Source organism: Protomyctophum parallelum (assembly GCF_964188405.1).
Source record: "Protomyctophum parallelum genome assembly, chromosome: 2".
NCBI lineage: Eukaryota > Metazoa > Chordata > Actinopteri > Myctophiformes > Myctophidae > Protomyctophum > Protomyctophum parallelum.
The window spans coordinates 56,877,884-56,897,840 of record NC_139699.1 but is presented as its reverse complement, the minus strand read 5'-3'; the positions used below and the strand labels follow the sequence as shown (position 1 = coordinate 56,897,840).

The 19,957-nt window shown below is 41.3% G+C and overlaps 1 protein-coding gene across 1 annotated transcript; it reads right to left on the bottom strand.

The window, feature by feature from the left end:
- Positions 1-1,807: 1,807 nt before the first annotated feature.
- Positions 1,808-19,099, bottom strand: chrna5 (cholinergic receptor, nicotinic, alpha 5). Its single transcript, XM_083759980.1, has 8 exons — positions 18,983-19,099; positions 18,010-18,157; positions 11,531-11,682; positions 11,094-11,138; positions 9,800-9,909; positions 5,081-5,258; positions 3,196-3,918; positions 1,808-1,984 (listed from the first exon to the last, which is right to left on the bottom strand). The coding sequence occupies exons 2-8, from the start codon at positions 18,095-18,097 to the stop codon at positions 1,829-1,831; spliced, it is 1,452 nt and encodes a 483-aa protein (XP_083616106.1). The 5' UTR covers positions 18,098-18,157; positions 18,983-19,099; the 3' UTR covers positions 1,808-1,828.
- Positions 19,100-19,957: the final 858 nt, after the last annotated feature.

Sequence of the window (19,957 nt, the reverse complement as noted above, 5' to 3'; positions counted from 1 at the left end):
GTGGGTCAAATAAAATGATGTGCTTGTTAATGCCTGACTGTCACTCTGGGCTGGGGTAGGCGACCATGAATAGGCCAATTAAAATGCCCCTAAACCCCAACATTTTGCGTGCGCGCACACAAAGATTTGCACGTGCATGTGCAGGGGGGCCCTTCGAGCTTCAGTGCCCAGGGACCCTCAGAGGTGCTAATCCAGCCCTGGTTACAGTAATCATTGATTTTGTGTTTGTTCAGTAACAGGCGTCTCTCCAGCTCTTTAGTAAACCGAAAATCCATTTTCCAATCAGGAGAGAGAACTCACACGGCGGGGGGCGGCGGTGGCTCAGGGGTGGAGTGCCTGGATGGTAACCGTAAGGTTGCCAGTTCGAACCCGGGCTCCCCCAGAGTTACTGTCGAAGTGTCCTTGAGCAAGACACTGAACCCCTAATTGCTCCCGATGTGCTAGAATTGGTGCCTTGCATGGTTTCCGCTGCCATTGGTGTATGAATGTGTGTGTGAATGGGTGAATGTAATGCACAATCTCTGTAAAGCGCCTTGGATAAAGGCGCTATATAAATGCACCATTTACCATTTACACAGGATACAGGATAAACTAGAATTGCACTCTGAGTGCCTACTTGCACGTTGCACGCAGGTAGGCCATAAATAAATAAATACTAGTGTGCAAGCAGAGCGCGCACGTACTGTCTATCCGTCTAACGCTACGAACTTTCAAATCTCAATACTAAAGTCGGGTTATAACTGGCTGTCAATGGTGACATAATATAATATATATGTATGTATTATGGTATGTATACATGTTTGTAAGTTGAAAGTACTATACTGTAGTCAGCTGGCTTTTTTATATGCGTATGCTTGGTAGGTATATATACTGATGTTGATGGCGACGTAATTAAGATATTTCAATTTCGGGTTATGAATGGCTGTCGATGGTGACTTAATTAGGATATGTTTCAGTGTCGGGTGAATTAAAGGTAATGTCTGTATGTATACATGTATGTAATCTGAAACTTATCTGTATTACGTCACCATCAAAAGCTAGTTATACCCCGGCATTGATACCAAGCATACACATGCATTCATACCAGCACGACCACAATACTTGCGCGCTCTGCTTGCACAAGTAACAAGTTAAATTGGAAGTGATGACATAAAGAAGTGAGCAGACAGGACTGGAACACTATATACAACTGAACTTGATCAATGGCTAATCTCTCCTGATTGTCTGAAATTGGCATCCCACCGGTGCCGTGTCATTAGTCAGAAGGTTCATTGTTCCGAAATTACTATCCCTATCTCTAACCCTAACCTAAACCTAACCGCAAGCACGGGAGCAAACCTAAACCTAACCGCAAGCACGGGAGCAGTGCATGTTCGGACTAACGGGACTTCGGATCTATGGGCAGTTCCCATCCCACCTGCCTGAGTGCCTGGTATCTTTCCAACATATTGTGACACAGCAAACATGTTTATCCACCCCTTAATATATCATTATTATCGTGAATGGGTAACAATACAGTAATAACAAGAGAATCTGAGTGATATGAATGTCATGACATTTATTATTTTGTGTTATGTGAATAAAAATGCATAGGAAATTATTCATTATTTCTTTCGAGGGCCGGAAAATATGTTTCAGCATAATGAGTTCAACTTTTCCTTTTCCTCCCATCTTCATATTCCTTTTCGTAACAATGAGTCGGGTCGGGACAAATCCGTTTTAAGGTAAACCACATCAATGCAACTCCTTGCAACTCAATGAGTTGCATTGGTGTGGGTTTACCTTAAAACTGTTTTGTCCCCACCCAACCCGTTGGTGTGGTTTGGGCTTAAGTCCCCCGAAAATGAACGGGGACAATGATGCTGGCCCACTTGTAGATGACAGGAATGAACAGCAGCGCAGAGCCCAGGATTGAAACGAGAAGGAAGGCCCACAGGAACACTCGATCCAGAACCCGGGCCACAAACTTCCAGTCTTGCACCACCTGTGAAAAGAAAACAAAAGAACACAATCAGTCTCAGTGCAGAGAATTCAATCAATGGTTATAAAGTAATTATCTGTAAGACCCGTTCAGTTCAGAAAACAACATGGAAAGATTGTTCCAAAACGGATGCTGCAGGTTCGGGTTACAGCATTAACAGCATTATTATTTATATTTATTTAACTGTATTGACTTTATTGTCTTATTGACTATATAAATACATTTCTGGTGGACACTCGATCATGACTAAAATAAGGTTTAGAGAGGTTTACAATAAAACAAAAATAGGCTACAGTATGTGGAATGGTTATTGTGGAAAGAAATATCTGAAACTGAAATATATCAAAAATAACTTGTTTAATTGAAAAGGTTACACAGACTTTGAAGCCCATATTGTGTAAAGGTGACTGGATGAATGAAGTCAATGTAAGGGTGCAGAGCCTACATTTATAATAGGCAGGTTTACCCCCTTCACGCAGATTTCCCAGTGCATTCACTCAGCAGCAGATCTGCTGTGCTGTGCTGTGCTGTACTGTATGTACTGTACTGTACTGTACTGTACTGCACTGTACTGTACTCCACCCTGGCGTGTGTGTGTGTGTGTGTGTGTGTGTGTGTGTTCGCGAGTGCACAGAAGTATCACGCCAATACAGCTGGATGGCACTGTTGAGCAGTGTCTCACACACACACACACACACACACACACACACACACACACACACACACACACACACACAAAGTCACGTAATTGGAGTGGCTAGCACCACTCAAAAATACTAATGTAATAATTTGTGTTGAGCTTTTGCCCAGGATTGATATAAAAAAACTGATCAATATGATGCACCTCAAAACATTTCAGAACATTTGAGCATTTCTTTTTGGTTATGAACTAGAAAGGGGTGTTCAGTGTAGCGCATATATATCCGCCAGGCCGGGTGGCCTAACCATGCTGTGTAGAGGGAGAATGCAACATTATGTTGGAGGCCAGTCTGGAGCCGTGTGGAAGTCCATATTTGGACAGCAAGACTCCATAGGTAGCCCAGTGGGATGTTCATTCCATAGCATCTGACACACACTCACAAAAAACTAATAAACTGGGGATTGAAATGAAACAATTCCCCTTGCATTGATAACAGCAGGACAAATATAATAAAAATATTGCATACTGGCATCAAGCACTGGATGCAGGCCAACATTAAGTCCATGATCCTTACCTCTCGGACCTCGTTCTCCTTGACCACATGCATAGTGATGTAGCGAATAGAGTCCAGTGCTGCCTGTAGGTTGTGCCGAGTGGACGGAGGAGGGGTGGATTCCGGCGGTAAGCTTTTAGCACTGCCACCTGATCTCACAAAGGCCCCCGTCGTTCCCCCTTTGCCCACCTCAGCAGCTTCGTGGGTGGCATACCTGTAGCGGTCCACGTGGCTGCGCATGCACAGAAGCTTGGGCAGCAGGTGCAGGAAGATCTTCCTTACCCACGGGGCCATGTCGTGGTGCGTGGCAGAGGAGCGGTGGTGAATGTTGATCGCAAAGACCGTGATGACGATGGAGAGGGTGACGAAGATCATGGTGAAGACCAGGTACTCCCCGATGAGCGGGATGACCTTGGACGACGAGGGTATGATCTCCTCGATGACCAGGAGGAAGACGGTGAGCGACACCAGCACAGAGGTGCACAGCGAGATCTTCTCGCCGCCGTTGGAGGGCAAATAGAAGACCAGGATGGTGAGGAAGGACAGGCCAATGCACGGGATGATGAGGAACAGGGTGTAGAAGAGGGGCAGCCTGCGGATGATGAAGGAATAGGTGATGGTGGGATAGAAGGAGCTCTCGTCCGTCCTCACGCCACGGCTGCCTGTGGCCTTCATGATCTCCCATTCGCCGCTGTCGAAATAGTCCCTCCTGTCCACGTGGAAGTCTTCCAAGAGGATGTCCACCTGTCGCGCAGAGAACAGAACGTCATCCACCAGAAGATCATTATGTATTGTGGTTTTTGACAGATTATGAATTACTACTCTTTGTTCATGAACTATCAGGAAAATGTTTATTATTATTGAGTTTTCCACTTTATAGAATAAATGATGTGACCAATTTAATGTCTCAACTATCTCGAATAGTCTCAATCGGTCTAATCAAAAATATATTAAGTTATTACAAAAATAATTAAAGGTCCATACCAGCCTTTTTTGACATAATGATTCCTTTGTCACACTTACTTTAATCAAACTGTAAAAAGGAAATATGCTTCAGTTATTGACTCGTTTCTTTAAATTAATCCATGTGGTGTATATATATATATCATAGATATATAGCCAGCTAAAAACAAGTCCACACACTGATAAAGATCTTTCGAGATTGAAATGTTAAACACAAACAAATTTAATAAATCTAAAGCGAGGCTGAGAACAAGTGTGCAAACGTATTATTATTTTGCATCTGTCTGTTGCCCATGGACCAAAGATTGGATGTGCATCCTTCTCCTCCTTTGTATTTCATACAGAACAGGTGTTAGTAATGACTTGGAGCAGTGTTTTTTAACCAGTGGTCCAGGGACCACCAGTGGTCCTTGAGGGAGTTCCAGGTGTCCCCATCTAAATCCAAATGGACCCTTATATATCTTTAACTCTTGAGTTAAATTATTGTTAAACATATACATTACTTAATTTACAAGAAGTCTACACAATTACAGAATGTATAGAAGAACTGTTATTTTGATCAAAGTTTGCCTGTTATCTCTCCTAATGGTACCTCATCAATACAGCATGGAATTGTGGACAAATTCTTATCCAACGACAACAAAATATTCTACGTTTTAGGTCTGAGAGGCTGTGGGCTGTATTTTGCGTGTCTTAAGTACCAGGTCTTAAGACCTGGAGGCGTGGTCAATGCTCTTTGGCCACTCAGAATAGCCAAATTGCATTGATCACGCCTCCAGGTCTTAAGTTAAGTAATAAGACCTGGTACTTAAGACACGCAAAATACAGCCCTATAAATCTCATCAAATGGTGGTCCGTGGCTCAAATGCTGAATAGATAATGGAGATATGAAAAGGGTTGAACACCACTGACTTGGAGTACATTATACAATGGGTAACAGAACCTGTGAGCCATCGTAGGTCCAGGAGCCAAACTTCATTGAGCAGTTCTGGAGGTCAAATGGGAAGAAGGTGACATCAATGGTGCAGGCTGACTTGAAATTGGCCGGTGGTTTCCATGATATGGTACCGTCATATCTCACCACAGCCTTGGTGACAGTACCCTCAAAATGGCCATCAGAACTATATGAGAAGAATAAAGAATATATATATAGTATATACAGTATAACCCATTTAGGACGATTCTAAAAACATCTATCTAAATAGAGTTTAGATAGTTTTCTGAAAAACTTAAATATATTTAAACTACAAATATTTGGCCAAAGCATTTCCGGGGGTCCCCAGCCAAAAGCGTTGAGAACCCCTGCTCTATGACGATTTCCTGTTTTTGGCTATAGAGCATCGATGTCTGACGTCAATATCGGGCGCAAATCCACAGGTTCGTGTACTTTTTATTTGCATTATAATCCCCATAGGGGGATTTTAGATCGCCTCATATAAGAACTGTGTTTGAAAAATAAACATGTCACCCCGGCCGTTTCACTCCTATGGATATTAAGAATCAACTGACTGAGAAAAAACGCTATTGTTACTGCTACTGAATTAGTAAAATTTTCGCCTAGAAGCAGACTGTATCATATATGAGTGACTGACTGTTGCAAACGATACAGAGACACCTCCCTGACCATAACGCTGAGACAGCTTGTTTATTTTTGGACAAACGCTTATATGAAACGATTGTAAGATGAGCCCATGTTATTCTCCATAGAGAAATTACTTCCAGGAACCAGGGGAATCGAAGGGATGGGCGAGATACGTCAGGACTTCTGTGCTCTATAGAAGTGTATTTGTATGTCTCTAATTGTTGATGAATTGAACATGGTGGACCCTATTGTAAACAAGTGTAATGCTTTATGGTGTCGTCCACAGTTAACAGATTTGTATTGAGTTGTGCTTGAAATGTACTGTAATTCTCTAATCTGTTAATAAATACATCAATCAATCAATACTGTATAAGATAAGATAACGATTTATAGCAAGTTAGCTACAGTACATTATGTAGATTCAAACAAAGCAATTAACTTTAACTGAAGGAGTTACTTGCTTTAAGACAGTGGTCAAACTTTTTCATATACCAAGAACCCCCAAATTAATTTATATATGGCGGCGATGATCTCTCAAACTGCTGGGCCAATCGGGGCCAGATTTGTTGCCCAGATATGGAGTCATATCTGGCCATATCATATACATACTGTAAGATAAAAGATTGCATGGTGTGATATTCTAGCCATGCTGTTATTAGACAGCCACATGTAATTGTTTTTAGTTTTTTCTTTTCAATTACATGTGGCATCATCTTGAATCCATACTTTTGGCATATTTGTGTTTAGAAGAATTAGAACTCAAGCAAACTTCTGCATGTGTCTGTGTGTCTTGTGCGCAACTGTGCTCTTATGGACCATACTGTCTTCAAATCGTGGTGTACTTGACATTACTGCCGGCCATTTGCCAAAGCACTCAGTGGTTTGTGTGGATCGATATGGAAAATGAACAAGTCACTATAGAGAAAAGATGTATTTATGTCCATAACTGAAATTATATTTAGCCAACATTGACTGATTGTTTGGATATTTGAAAAGAAACCCTTTAACATCTGTTAATGCAAGTTATTATATAGGCGAAGCTGTGCATTGACCCACTGATGCTGGTATGGGTCCTCTAATCTAATCCTTAGGGTGCCATTTTGAAGATCCGTTTTACAATGGGGTAATACATAAATTGCCCTCGCTCTGCGCACAATCGTATTATGAAAGGCCCGTGTTGAACGCACACACATATGGCATACGGCGTTCCTGAATATTTTAGCATTGTGGGAGTGTCCATAATGTTAATTATTTTCGCTTTGCGCAATTTACTATTAAGCCCCTTGACCTAAAAACACTCAGCGCAACGATTAGACGTGGGTCTGACCACCTCATAAACGCAAAAAGCACTGTTTGATTTTACACTTGAGCGGATCTGGGAGGCTGCTGGAGTGTTGCCATGTCTGTTTATTATAAGCGGCTTCTTTTTCTGTAAAGTTGCTTGTAAATATTGGTAGTTGACTAGTTGTACTAGTTGTGGTTGCTTTTCTTGTTTCTAAAGTGGTTATTTGGGCTTTTCTCCTAATGTTGTTTAAACCAGTGATCCTCACACAGCACATTCCCATGTCAAGGATCCCCAGATGAATGCATTTGCCCAACTAAGGACGGCTAATCCAAAAATTAAATTATTTTTTTCCAAGATTACTTTAGAAAATAGCAGATCTATACCAGCTCACAATGCATCACATTCATTCATTAAAACTATGAACTCTGACTGCAGGGGGATATATATAATGACCATTATAACAATGTGCAAGAACATAATTTAAAAAGAAGGAAGAACTATATATTTGTGGACAATCAAAATATGTTTTTTTATTTTAATGTGGTGTCATTAAAATTAATCTGGATATGGCAGACTCACTATCTAGAAAATAAAAACATGGCACTTCATTTAAAATAGGTTACAGACCCCTGTTATATGCGCTTATTCTTATAGACCTATTTACTTGTTTCTATGAGACATGGCAACAGCCTCTTTTTTTTTTTGTAAAATGTTGAGATTAGAAACGGCCATAATTCTTTCATTTATCAATCTTAAAAATAAATAAAAACATCTCCATAATCCTTGGGAAGTTTGCTTTCATATGCTGTATCACACCCGATTCAAGTCTTCAATAAAATGCTACGAGCGAAGACAATATACCATCGGGGCCACAGGCACAGCATTAAGCAGCAGCATTCAACTCATTCCTTCATCATGACTTGAATGAAATAAAATATAATAAACGTTATTTTACTGGTGTTTTTCAATAGAAACAAATTATTTTGAGGCATAAAGGTGACAGCATGCAGTGCAATAGGAATAACTAGAAAGAGGCAATTCTGGGAAATTGCAAAGTGTGGTTGCCCACATCGCACCCGTCGAAAATGGAATCGCTTTTGTCTCTGCGTTGATGAAACCACCCTCGACATGTGATTCAAATTTGGGATGGATCGGACATTCCGTGCGTGAATTGTGGCGTTTTTTGTAAAATAGGCCCCTCCCACTAACTTGGGAAGACGATTACGACCGAACGATACAGAAGATCTAAATTCTGACTGTGCTGTTGAAATCGGATAGGTTGGCTGATATAGGCCCCTCCCAGTAATTATACCAGCCAATTACAATGTCAAGTCATACTTTGTGATCATGCATAAGTCATTCAAAGAGGATTTCCCCCCCAAAATCATGTTTTTGCAACAAAGGGGTATAGGCCCCTCCCAGTAATTTTGCCAGCCAATTACAATGTCAAGTCACCCTTTGTGATCATGCGTAAGTAATTCAAAGGGGATTTCCCCCCCAAAATCGTGTTTTTGCAACAAACGGGTAATTGTTTTTGCAATTGTAGCGCCCCCTATGGATGGAAATGGAATTGCCTCTGTGTTGATTAGGCCATCCTAAACATGTGATTCAAATTTGGGGAGGATTGGACTTTCCGTTCGTGATTTGTGCATTTTTTTGTAAAATAGGCCCCTCCCACTAACTTTGGAAGCTGATTACGGACGAACGATATGGAATATCGAAATTCTGACTGTGCTGTTTTCATCGGATATGTCCCGAGATCATGTGTACCGATTTCTGTGAGATTTGGACAAAATCTGTAGGAGGAGGAGCAAAAAGTGTGTTTTGAAGAAGATGCTAATTTGCTGCAAATTCGTTCTAGACGGAAATGGGCGTGGCCTATATGGGAAGATGCGTCATGACCCAAGGAATCCATGGAAAAAAACATTTTGATTTTACGACCTACGGTTCAAGAGTTATACCCAAAAATGTAAAGTTGGCTGTTATAGCGCCACCATGAGGCCGACCGATATAGTTCTAAGGTAATTAATTTTAGTAATTATTATGAATCTCTCCTCCAAGTCTTGTAAGTATAGCCCTTACGGTCTCAGAGGAAAAAATACTTTTGCATTTTCCCATTCATGTCTATGGGGAAATTTAATTATTAACTAATTAATTCATATCAATTAAATTATCCAACAAATGTCTTAGCAAAATACAAGCACACGATTCCCGATGTAGCCCGTCGTTTTGACATATGGCTCGAGTGCGTGCGACAAAAACTGTGGGAGGTATAACGCGACAAAATAAACAGGGCACAGAAACTATAGTTTGGTTGCCCTCAGGGCAACCACACTAATTAACCCAAATGTGACAAAGTCATGTCATGTCTTCTATGGTGCCAGCCTGAAGAAATGTAATACCACGATCCCCAAAGTGCGCATTCCGTATGTGACATCAGCTGACTGGTAAAGAGAATAGTACGGACATGTTGATTGGGTACGTCTCAAACACGCCTTAAACACACCCATGACTAATTCAAGGCCATTTTGCGCTTCTTAACATGCCCAAAATTGCAATATGACATAAACACGCCCCCAGCTCATAAAACTGTAATATTATATGTCATATTATATGAATTGCTTAATGGAGCCCTTAGAGTCTAATGCTGTGATCACATTTATTGAGGGTTTTTTTTGTTCACTCGTCCTTCCTATCCGGTGACTCGGATATGATATGATGATATTGCATCATGAAAATCATGCTTTACTGTACATATGTGTTGGTTTTCATCATTATCAGCTCATGTAACATACTTATCGTACAGCACAATGTCAGGGATCCAGATAGTGTCCGAGGGGACTCGGATAGAAGTGATGCCCAGGTAGTCATCTGGGGACCACCTCAGTTTCTTGTCAACCCATTCCTAGACAGTGGAGAGCAATTTAAGAGTATACAAAAAGATAAAAAATGAAATAAGTGTAATGCAGGTAAAAAAGAAAGAAAGACTGGACTATTCACCTCTGTACAGTACGTGTCTGGTTCATGTTCCATAAATTCTGGTACTAAACACCAAAAATTGTCAATTCACCACCAATTCAATGTATATGCCTCATGCCAGTCTAGCCTGGAAACCAGACTAATCTGCCACATATTATTTTTATAATAATCTCTGGCGAGATTGGTCTGGCACTCTTCAGTTTTAATTACATTCCGCTCACCCCATATGGGTGACCAATCAGAGCCCACTATTCAAAGTGACGTTGGAATCTCTTTGTAGCCGCCCCTTGGAAATAAATCTTCCACACCGAAGTTCCAGACTAATATCTACGCAGTGATATTAGCCTGGCTACGCCAGATCGGCATTAGCCTGGCGTAGCCAGGCTAATGCCGATCTGCCTGCCCCAACATATTACCTTGTTCAGCAAGGATTAGCACAAACCCCAAAGCAGGAAAGGGAAGAATTGATACTACTCATTTTACTTCTAGTATTAAATATTCAAAATCTTTCGTAACGTTTTAATGCCTATACTGTATAATATTAACCACTGACTGCTGTACATGAACACATTTAGCTGGGAGCCCCCTGGAAACCCCTCGAGGACCGTAGGGGGTCCCCGGACCCTGCTTTGAAAACCACTTCTCCACCAACCCTGTCTCAACAACACCCTAGCAAGCCAATCCCTGACAGCCGTAACCATGGCATCCACTGCCCTTCCCTCTCCTCATTTGCATTAAGGCCTATTGTCATTTATCACTGTTGAAGGGAGTGCCTGACCTGACCGGCAGAACACGGTGTGGAGTGGTAATTCCTTTGGCTGCACCACCCGCACAGAACAGCAGGCATCCAAGGCCATTAATAAAAATGACAGGGGGAGTTAGGCAACAACAGGTGGATGTAGATGCGTGGGGCGGTGGGCAGGGTTGCGAGTAAGGCTGTCAGTAGCGGTCATGAACTGCTTTACAAATAATTGTGATTAACGAGTTAGTTGTGTTTTTGGCACTGAACATTTAGCTTTCAAGGCTTTGTAAACAAAAGGTGCACAGAGCAGATAATTACTGCCATATTTGTTGTATGATTGTATGATTTTGTGCAAGAGTTGTACTTGCCTGTTTCATCCACACGTTGGTTGTCATGAGCTGCTTTTTCTCATCCTAGTATATAAAGAAATACGTTTAATAAGTTTAGTGTAACCTTAATTCAAAGTATGCTTTTATGTGTCTTCACTCTTTACATTAATGCACTTGAAAAAATAATTAACCCATAGTTACAAATGTGAGTTAACTTTACTGTGTTAGTTATTTTACTGTTACACTAACTAGTCTAAGTCTGCAAAGAAACATATGTCCAGTATAGATAGTTTTGTACCAATAAAACCTCTACTGAAGCAATTGAGGGTTCCGTTTTTAAAGTAGGAGACTAGTCACCATACAACCATTAATCATGCAATCTGTCGTGCATGTGTGCTCTGAATAATATAGAACATTACTTTAAGTTCACAAATTTACATTTGTGTATGTCCCACAAATACTCCTTTCAAACTTACCACATCGACTAGCTGGGAGATGGCGAGCCCAAATTTCACCTGGATTGTCCCGTTGAGGTATTCTACTGGCCGGACCCATTTCTGGTAGTTTTTGAATAGGTACTTGAACAGCTTGTCTTCTGACTTTGCATAGGATGACAGTTTGGGAATCCCTGTAGAGGTGTGGAAAGACTGGCGTTAAATATAGAGAAATCAAGATTCTGTCAAACTTGGAGCAGCACGAGCTCAGAGGCGCGGGCCGGTAGCTTGGCCCGGCCGAGCCATCCAATATGGGAACAATAATCTATACTTTAACCCATTCTGAACGGGCACCCATTTTGGTGTTAGCATTATGTTATGCTTTAGCTATTTAAAAATAGCAGATCTACAAGCTCATATCGCGCCACCGAGTGGCGCGATACGAGCTTGTAGGTCTGCTATTTTTTGAAAAATCGAAGAACGACTGACATTTTTAGAATCTGATCTCGGGTCAGAATGGGTTCATCAGACCAGTGTGTGTCCAGTGGAAACCTCGTATGAATCTGATCTCAGGTCAGAATGGGTTAAAAGTCTAAATCAGGCCTGGGCCCTGGCTCAGCGCTCCAGGCACCTTGGCTGGTAATCCAGTCTGGCAGTGTGCCGCGGGTTCGACTCCAGATCCCGACGGCCTTTACTGCGTGTCTTCCCCCATCTCTCCCCATTTCCTGTCAGGCTACTGTCTGTCCCTCCATAAAAAATAAATAAAGGCAAAAGCAACAAAAAAACAAAATAATATAAGAACTGGAGAGATAGTCTGAATGCTCTGTCAGTGAAACTCCTTGTTTGTACAGTTACAGTACAATGGAATGAATGGTACTTTCAATTTTGGTCTAATTTGCTCAGTAATTGAGTCATATCTGTCTTCTCAGAAAGAAGATTAAATATGACTTGAGTGTGGGATGCAATCACTGTCGCTGGCAGGAATTGATGTAATGTGACTATTTTCAGTACCCAGCCATTACTGTCTATGAGGCCATCTCCGCTGGACTGATCAACACCACATTTCTTTGGCACACTGCTTGTATGCAAACGATTGATTTGGTGTATATATTTTTTTAATATTTGTCTTTTAATTTCATAAAGTCAATGGGGCTCTAATCAGGCTGAAACCTTGCCCAAATGTGGACTTATACATAACAAATGCAGGTCATCATGACATAGATGACTGACATCACATCACAGGCCAGCAACATTAATCACCCCAGGAATCTTTCTTCCATCCTTGACATCAACAACTGTAACAATGAAATCCCATAATTTACAGTCACACAATTGATTTTGCAATTTTGTCTTATGAATTTGACTTAGAAAAGTAAGTAATGTTCTTCTTTCAAGTCTCCCCAAAAATGCTATAATTCAGAATGCAGCCGCTACATTTCTTACAAGGCTCTAAACTCTAAAGGAAGACATTCAAAATTTAATCTCCATTAGTGGTGCTACTCAATCTCAATATACTGTAGATGCATGCCAGGATTGGGACACAAAAGCAAGGTCATCAACTTTCAAGAGAAGACATAACAGATCAAGAGTGACATAACAGAAGAAAAGCCATGTTAAAGTAAATTAACTTTAAATTCTGGTCAAGTGTTGTTTCACAATAACACAAATCATGCGTGTTGTGTGGTAACATTTTATTAACTTTAAAAAACCTCTCCGACATGGTACCAGTCAGAGATCACTCAATTTTGTATAGGCTGCCCAAATGTTTTAACTAAAGTTCACAAAATACGGGGTTACGGGATAGCATGTGTGTGTAGCATAATGCATTTTAAATAGCACATTATGAAAACAACGTGGATCTCATTTTTGAAGTCTGCTGTGAAGTCATTCATTGCTGGCTCACTGGTGCACCACTTATGATGCAGAAAGGTTTGACTCGCTGTGACCCTATAGCCAGGGAGGACAATAAGGGGGCCTAATGCTTTCAATGAAATTGTTTCCACTAGGAATTGTTTTAACCAATGTTGATGGCCGTGTTCTCATTGTCTGATTCATTTCATTTCTTACAACATTTTCATTTCATTTGTCTAATTAAAATTAGGGTCCAATCGTCAATGTACATCGACGTATCCAATGAGAAAATAAATGAAGGTTGATTGAATTTCTCAGGTTCACGGCCGTGCCGACTTTGCAAATGACCTGCTGGCCAAAGACTAGGGTCACTCAGCAACCCTCCCGGAACCTATAGGTAACTTCCCCTAGTCCATTCTTATTAATTTCAATAATACTTAACCCTTCTACGGTACTGTTCTTGACTCGTGAATAAAACCTTCATTCTCAATACAGCACATAACAAACAACATAGCACACAACTGTTGAGTTGACTACTAGGTCTTAAATGCAGAGTGAATAACTTTACTGTAACCTATACACAGTACTGCAATGTGTACAGTACACTACAACAACCTACAGTAAACCAGTGCAGGCAGCTTGCATTCTTCTTTTGCTGAGGTGCACTTCATATGCAGACTTGGGAAATGAGAAATATTGATCGCATTGTTAAATGTGATACCATTTCTTATATCCCCCGTCTTTAAGTCACTCTCCAGGATGGTTATGAGCTTATTTTATGATTTGCGGAATGTGGTTGTAAATCCACCTAAAAGGGTGTGACAGAGGCAACGACCGCTGATACCACGGTGTCACCCCAGGCTGATCGATATGGACCATGCTCTAGCCCCCTGCGGTCAATACCGCTATGATTAGAAGATTCATCATCTCCACAGCTTCTCTCCTGCTCTCAGCAACATTCTGCCTTTCCTAGAAAGCAGAATACCGTACTGCAAGGTTTTGCTGTGTGGCTCTTTAATGCAATAGGTTAACGTTTTTCAATGGGGGTGCTACAATCTCCCAGGCGCTGTTCAGAGAACATTGGGGGCTGCTGAAAGCAACACTTCTGAAAGGGGGGAACCGAGGTGCCTTGTAGATGGCTATTTTAGATGGGCTAGTTTTGGCAAAGACATTTTGGTGTAGAGGGGAGCTGAGGTGGGCATCTGGCTAGGATGCCTCTCTGGCACCTCCCTAGTGAGGTCCTCGGCGCACGTCCCATTGGGAGGAGACCCCGGGGCAGACCAAGGCGCAGTTGGAGGAAATACATTGACACACTGGCCTTGGAACGTCTCGGAATCCCCCAGGAGGAAGTCACTAATGTTGCTCTGGAGAGGGAAGTCTGGAGCTCTCTGGTGAAGCTGTTGCCCCCACGACCCGACTACGGATAAGCAGTTGAAGATGGATGGATGGGGAAAAGAGTGCACCGCCACCAAGTACAGTGCAACTCGGGTCCATTTTATTTTATTTTTAAAGATATTTTTTTGCGGCTTACGCCTTTATTGATTTTTTAAGGGATAGAAAGTAGGCTGACAGGAAACGGGAGAGAGATGGGGGATGACATGCGGTAAAGGCCGTGTCGGATCCGGGAGTCGAACCCGCGGCACACCGCGACTGGATCACCAGTCCGGTGCCCAGACCGTTACGCTACGGCCTGGGCCACTCGGGTCCATTTTTACTAGATGTAGACCGTCTTACACCCTTAACTCACAACGTAGGCTGCCGCGTTGCGACACATTGTGAGCTTGAAGATGGGCTGTTTTTGACGAATGTTCCCCCAGAATAAGTCATAACACAGCATTATGACCTCAAAAAAATGAAATCGCCATATACAGTATCTGAATGCGTGTGTGTGCCTGTGTGTCGATCACACATATTGAGAACTGTCCAACTTCAAACCCGGCGTGCACGGAGGACTTCAAGGAGTGTATGGTTCCCGGTGTCGAGTAGGCCTGAGATTCGGTCGTCAAGAATTATCTGTGCTGATAAGCTTATTTTAAGGCTACAATCCTACTTCTATTTTCTTTTCTCCTCGGCTAGGCTAATAATCACATTCTAACAGTCCAGCTTGTCAAATTCATTATTTGGTATTCAGTAAGGTATTTATTTTTCTAAGTTGAGCAGCAGAATAATAAACAAACAAATGTTCAGACTGAGCATACATTTATAAATGGTTGTGGTTTTGTGGGCGGCCGTACGGGACGTGAATATTGGATAGGGATGCTGGGCCCCCAGAAAGTAGGTGAACTCAAACACGGGCAGAGATTAAAATAGGGTGCATTTTGCATCCCAAAACGCAGTTTATAGTTATGGGACGCAATAAAACAACGATATCTGCATCCACGGGATGCACTACAGTACTACTGTACTGTCTTCTTCTGTTTTCTACATGAATATAACCACATTATAACCATATAAAATGAAATGAGAGTTAAATGCTGCAATTTGTAAAAAATGGCAAAATATGACTCCTAACGTCGTTGAAGTGGGACTCATCTAAAAGACCATCCCTGCATCCCAGGACTCATTACATTAAAAACCTATTTACATCACTGCACGGGCCATTGAAACGTCTAATTGATTTTCAGAGTTTCAGACAGGCATTTTTTGAGTATGAAGACAAAAAACAATATTACAAAGGCTCAAGTATTCTGTTATTCTTCTTCTATTAATTAACCACTTTCAGTCTGCCGTCCTAATTTTGGGCATGTCATTATAAGCAAAATATTTAAAATATTTACTCATGTATTTATTTATTTTAAAAATAGCAGCTCTGCATGCTCAGACCCTGTAGATGTACTGCATTATTGTTTTTCTTTTTTGTTTCTTTTTTTTTAATAGGGCTTACAATAACTGGCTAAAGAGACTGCTGCAGCTCTCCAACAAATGCTATACTCCATTGTAACGGCTGAAACATTCATCTACTGTAATGGCCAATTAATCTAGTTAGCAGAGATTTATTGGCAAGAATGGAAGTTCCACAGTCATTAATAACGCTTTTTGTCAGTGCGTAATGAGCCCTGATATGCACTGGGTCAGTCTAGTTACATAACCATGCCCTAGGCCAGTGCGTTCTGTTATATAATATAATGTAATATATATTATAATATATATTACATTATATATTATAATATAATAATAATGAGAATAATGACTCCTGCTCACTCACGCTGGCCCTTTTATGTATTACTGGGATGTACTGGTGTCATGATTACAGGCCGACTGCTGTAAATGTTTTAGTATTGATAGGACTGTATATTCCTCATTATATTCAATTGACTGTACATACAGTATATGTATATCCAATCCATATTCCCACTGTGTTGCTGGCTGACACTGTACTGTACATACCTGCATCAGCCCTACATCATATTCACTGTCATTAGTCTGTATATCCATTCATATACGTAGTTACATATTACTGCTGTTAGATTGTATACTATGATACATTAATATGTATGAGATGCAACTTGAAGATGCTTGGAACTATTAAGAGATTTAAACATTTATATTCTCTTAATGGTTCCAAGCATCTTCAAGTTGCATGGGAGAGAGAACGAGAGAAAACCATAAGTGGGGGGTCCCTGCTTCATCTCAGTCTCGGCTAATGTGGGGTCCTTGGCCTGAAAGACATTAAAGACTGCTATCCAGGGCTACATGTTTCCAAATGTCAGTGATTGATAATATTGATAGTCGACTGGCAATATTGATAGTCCTCCCTTCTCTTTCCCTCACATCAATCCTCTGGAGTACATCAACACAATCACTGAGAGTGCTGTGTAACATCCTCCAGTGTTAAATAGTGCTCAAATGTATGTTTGTACGCTCTCTTGTGTTACAAATATACAACTCACCACTGAGGTGAAGTGGTGTCTTTTGACAGGGCAGTGGTTGGTTCTCAACCTTTTCAGGCCGGGACCCCCAAAACAATCATAATTTGAACTAGGAGTGGGGACCCCCACACTTACAAGCACTTGGAATTGTAGGAGTTGAGGCATTACATTTAGTTTGACTGGGTTCGACTGATAAATAGTGTGGAAAAATGACCTGCTTTTATATTCTAGTTTGTTGATTACTTTTGACGCAGTAATAGTCTTACTCTTCATTTTAGATGTATTAAAAGGGTACCTTAAATTGTAATTTAGAAATGTGCAGATATACCCAGCTGTAATACACATACATACTGTATGTTGTTTTGTTTACTGAGTGAGAAAACAATGTTGCACATTAACAAAAGTTTTTTTGTATAACTATAGGGCTGGCTTGTAAGGTCATAGACTGGTAAATACGGGACTTGAAAGTGTATTATGTATAAGATATAATAAAATAAAAAAAGAGGGCGGGTCCACATGAACTTGGTTTGTTTAAAAAAAAAAAAAAAAAAAAAAAAGAATACGAATGTATTTGTATGTATGTACTTGTGAATGTATTTATTTATTTATGTATTTATTATTTATTTATTTATGTCTGTTGTGAGTCTGGCGTAGAGGATTTCATCCTGTGCTGGAAATCTTTTCAATACATTTTCAATCTCATAAATAAATTAAGCAAATCATCTGGGGACCCCCCCAGGAAAAGCCATGTGGGGAGAGACAGGCAGCACAGAATGAGAACCACTGGGATATATAACTTACGCAGTGAGTGGAACAGGTGGCAGCATAGCAGCAGCAGCAACAGCAACAATGGGACCAGAGAGCAGGAAGACCCTCCCGCTCCCAGCATGGTATCAGAGATGGCAGCAGATGTACACAGCTGGTCGCTCAGGCATCACAGACATGGAGCCTGCACAGACATGGACATGCATTTTGTAATTAGAGGCAGCGATTGATTCCCAACATGTGGCCCCGTGAGGATGTTGTATATAAGTGAGCCCCCAAATAATTTGCTGAACACTATGTTTTTAATGATAATGTAACATTAGCCTAGTATAAAATAAATGTATGTAAACAGATACAAATAAATCAGGGCATCTTTCCAAAAGATTGGTAACTCCTGTTATCGGCAATGTATGGTTATTTAGGAGCAGTCCAGGCTTTTGAACATGTGGGTCCTTTGTCACTCTTACTTTGTTAGGATTTCAGTCACTCAAAACCTCAAACATTGACCTAAATTATGAAATCAGAGTTGGACCACCCACATCAAAATAGCATTTTATTATTATTCAATCTAGCCTAAGTGACAACAACAACACGAGAATAGCATTTTTGAAGGAGTTTCATGTCATTAAGATGCAGTATGTTTTGAGAGACCTCAGAATTCAATAACAATCATGAATGGGCCAATATATCTCGATAATGGACAAATATGTATCAGAAAGTGGTTTTGAGCAATCCTCAAAACACCACCAATATATATGCAGAGTTAACCCATGCATCCACCTACTGTAAATAACATACTGTATGGACTTTGCAGACATGCTGTGCGGTCAAATTATTCTCCATACCTGGACTATTGAGTGACAAAGTCATAAAGACAAAATACCTGTAGCACATATTTTCACCATAATAGACCTTTGCTATGCAACATTATTATAATGAAAGAATGCACACATGGCACATATTGTACATAATAAACATGCACATACTGTAGCATTGTGGACATAAATACCTCCTCTGTGTGGCTGCCGTTCACACACGATCCTGGGTGGCTGGTACAGCCCAGCTATAGTCCTCCATTCTACGCAGGTCTCCTCTCCTCCACGCCTCACACAGATGTCGATCTCTGTTCCCCCGCCGCCTTCAGAATGGACAGCAGGCTGCATGTCCCCTCCTCCTACTTCTGAAAGACCCCCCTCCCACCACCACCACCACCACCCCCCTCCCCCAACACACACCCCCACCACCGTTCTCCCAGTCCCAGAGGAGTGTGATCAGTAATCAGTGACAGGGGGCGTTCCCCCCAGGGAGGCTGCTGCAAGCATCGATTTGCAGCCTCTCTCAGCCTTGAAACAGCCCTGCTCTGCTGCCTGCCTCCTGTGAATGGAGCAGTCCTATACCATCCGTCTAAATATTCTCCGTTGTTCAAACCTGAGGGCAACACTGTTGTGCTTGTGCATGCGTGCGTGCGTGCGTGTGTGTGTGCGTGCGCATGTGTGCGTGTGTGCGTGTGTGTGCTGTATGTCTCCATGGTGACAGCATCCTTGGACCTCCCAATTAGCCTAAAGCTGCTATAGCCAACTGCACGGGAAGGATTTATTTTATGTATTTCTACTTACCGTACTTGCTTTTGTTATTAATCATTTCATTTGTTCTGTACTGTATGTCATTGCTTTTAATTTGTTCGATGTGAATGTTTTTTGGGAATAGTGCAAATAACATATTTATTTGTTTGTATTTTATTTGCTCACTACAAGATGTGTTTCTGTACTGTACATTAATTACTGTCTGTCTACGTGTGCGTCTGCCCCAGGCATAACTCTGGCGCCATGTGCCCGATTGACCTCAAACTTGACACTTGACATGCAGTAGTGGGAAGTCGGCTGGATATCTGTTTGCCTGCAGGTATATCTGTTTGCCTGCATGTGTGTGTGTGTGTGTGTGTGTGTGTGTGTGTGTGTGTGTGTGTGTGTGTGTGCGTGCGCGT